At 33.4% G+C, this 2,424-nt stretch overlaps 1 protein-coding gene across 1 annotated transcript; it reads left to right on the forward strand.

The window, feature by feature from the left end:
• Window positions 1-1,120: 1,120 nt before the first annotated feature.
• Window positions 1,121-1,805, forward strand: LOC108354861 (uncharacterized; the record flags this gene model as incomplete). Its single annotated transcript, XM_017606035.1, has 1 exon — window positions 1,121-1,805. A coding segment is annotated over exon 1 (685 nt), but the record flags the coding sequence as incomplete, so codon positions are not given.
• Between the last annotated feature and the right edge of the window lie 619 nt (window positions 1,806-2,424).

The following is a 2,424-nucleotide window of genomic DNA, read 5'->3' on the forward strand; positions in this document are numbered from 1 at the left end:
GATTATTTTCCGAGCAAAAAATAAAACTTAAAACGTAACCATTATTTTCCGAGCAAAAACTAAAACTTAAAACGTAACCATTATTTTCCGAGCAAAAAATTAAACTTAAAACGTAACGATTATTTTCCGAGCAAAAAATAAAACTCAAACATAACGATTATTTTCTGAGTAAAAAATAAAACTCAAAATATAATGATTAAACTTGATTTTTATAAGTAAAAATTAAAAAATAAAAATCAGTGCCGCTGAAGGTACTCCGAGTAATAAGAAATATATTGGTTTACTCCTTATGTACGTAGCATTTCTCCTTCCGCGTGATTTTTTGAGTTGAAATTTCAAGGGATAATCGTTATTTGCGGTCCCTGAATATTCAAAATATTTTTCATGGTATTTTTTTGTTAATTAAAAAAAATATATAGCTCATTTTACAACAAAAATCATGTAAATCAAAATTTCACACTTTAGAGAAAGTTGGTTTAAGTTCACCAAATTATCAAAAAAACATTTAACTTTTTAATCATAATTTTTACAAAAAATTCTATTATGCAGTTTTATAGCCCATTCAATTTAATACAATAAAGTGCAATTTTAAAGTTGCTAAAAACTCCCTTGATTTTTGAAATTTTTTTACTGGCGATTTTCTTCCTTATAACGATTTTTTTCAAAGCAAAAAAAAAATATAAAATGTCGACGGGATGTTTTCGCAACTTCAAAATTGCACATGCATATATATTTTNAAAAAAAATACCATGAAAAATATTCTGAATATTGCAAAAAAAAATATATGCAAAATATTTCTGTGAGTGACCGTATATGCATTTGTACTTGTAGTACAATAACTATGTTATAAATTAATGAGAATATGTACATACATACATATATGTTTGTAAAATTTTATATTTGTTTTTTGTTGATTGCAAATACTGATTTATCGCCTTAATAAATATGTAAATGAATTACAATAAATTGTACTTTTTTTTGTTATATCAATCTGATTTAAAATACTATAATAGGATGATCACAGATGTCTTGCACTTTTGCCTGAATTTCGGGACAATCCCGGGATCCCGGGACATCCCTACTTGCAACCAAGGCCGTGCACCTTGAAGCCGTCACTAGCATGTCTACCGAGCATTTCTTGTGGGCCCTCCAGCGTTTCATCGGGCGACGTGGACTTTGTCACGACATTTATAGTGACTGTGGCACCAACTTCATTGGTGCAGATGGCATTCTAAAAACTAATTGCCAAAAATTTCGAGCCGCGGAACGCGAAGTCATCCCACGACTGACTGACCTACATATTCAATGGCATTTTAATCCACCTCAATCTCCCAACTTTGGAGGACTTTGGGAAGCCAATGTAAAGTCAATTAAATACCATTTGAAGCGAGCTGTCGGTGGAACCCGGTTGACATACGAACAGCTATCTACAGTCTTGGTTCGTATTGAGGCGTGCCTTAACTCTAGGCCGTTATGTACAGATGATCTTTTGGTGCTCGCACCCGGGCACTTTCTAATCGGCGATGCTTTACTGTCACCACCGGAATCGTCTCCTGAAAACAAATCGCTGTCGTTACAATATTTTGAGCTGCAAAGATTGGTTCAACAATTTTGGATAAGATGGTCCACAGATTGGCTCTCGCATCTTCAATCGCGTCCTAAGTGGAGACAACAAGAACCAAATCTAGCAGTCGGTGAACTTTTCTTGATAAAGGATGATCGATTGCCACCCAATCAATGGTTATTGGGGCGTATTACGGATCTACATCCCGGATCAGACAGCATTGTTCGTGTCGTCACTGTTCGTATGCAACACGGTCTTTACAAGCGGTCGATTTCTAAAATTTGCAGATTGCCGATTCCAACTTGCAATGATGGCAACCTAATTCACTAACCCCATTGTTATTTTCTTATAGTTACCACGGTACCTTAACTAACTCGCTGTCATCAAAAACAAACGTTCGTCATAATGCTGGAGTCAGCATCGGGGGCGGTATGTACAATTTGTAGTGAACAATTATGCAACTCATCATGTACTACATCCAGTGTTGCCGCGTCGTCTCAAGAAAATGTATCCCTGACTAAGCCAAAAATGTATCCAATTTTTTTGTTACATATAAATCTCATAATTTGTAAGAAAACCAAATATTTTCATGAAAAAGACATAATTTAACCCATGCTAAGGACTTGGAATACATGTGCATAAAATCAAGCATTTGTAATTTCAATTTATAAAGTAAATTTTTTGTGCATAAGTATTTTGCAAAAAAAAAAATATAATAATTAGCAAGTACACTCTAAAAAGAGCATGTAAAACTACTACTGAAAAGTATCTATTTTTCAACAAGAATCTGTATAAATATACATATAAGATGTTCAGTATTTGATTTTGAACTTGGGATCTTTAAAATATACACATATATA

Source organism: Rhagoletis zephyria, unplaced genomic scaffold (assembly GCF_001687245.7).
Source record: "Rhagoletis zephyria isolate East Lansing unplaced genomic scaffold, Rhagoletis_zephyria_1.1 Rzeph_scaffold_39910, whole genome shotgun sequence".
Lineage (NCBI taxonomy): Eukaryota > Metazoa > Arthropoda > Insecta > Diptera > Tephritidae > Rhagoletis > Rhagoletis zephyria.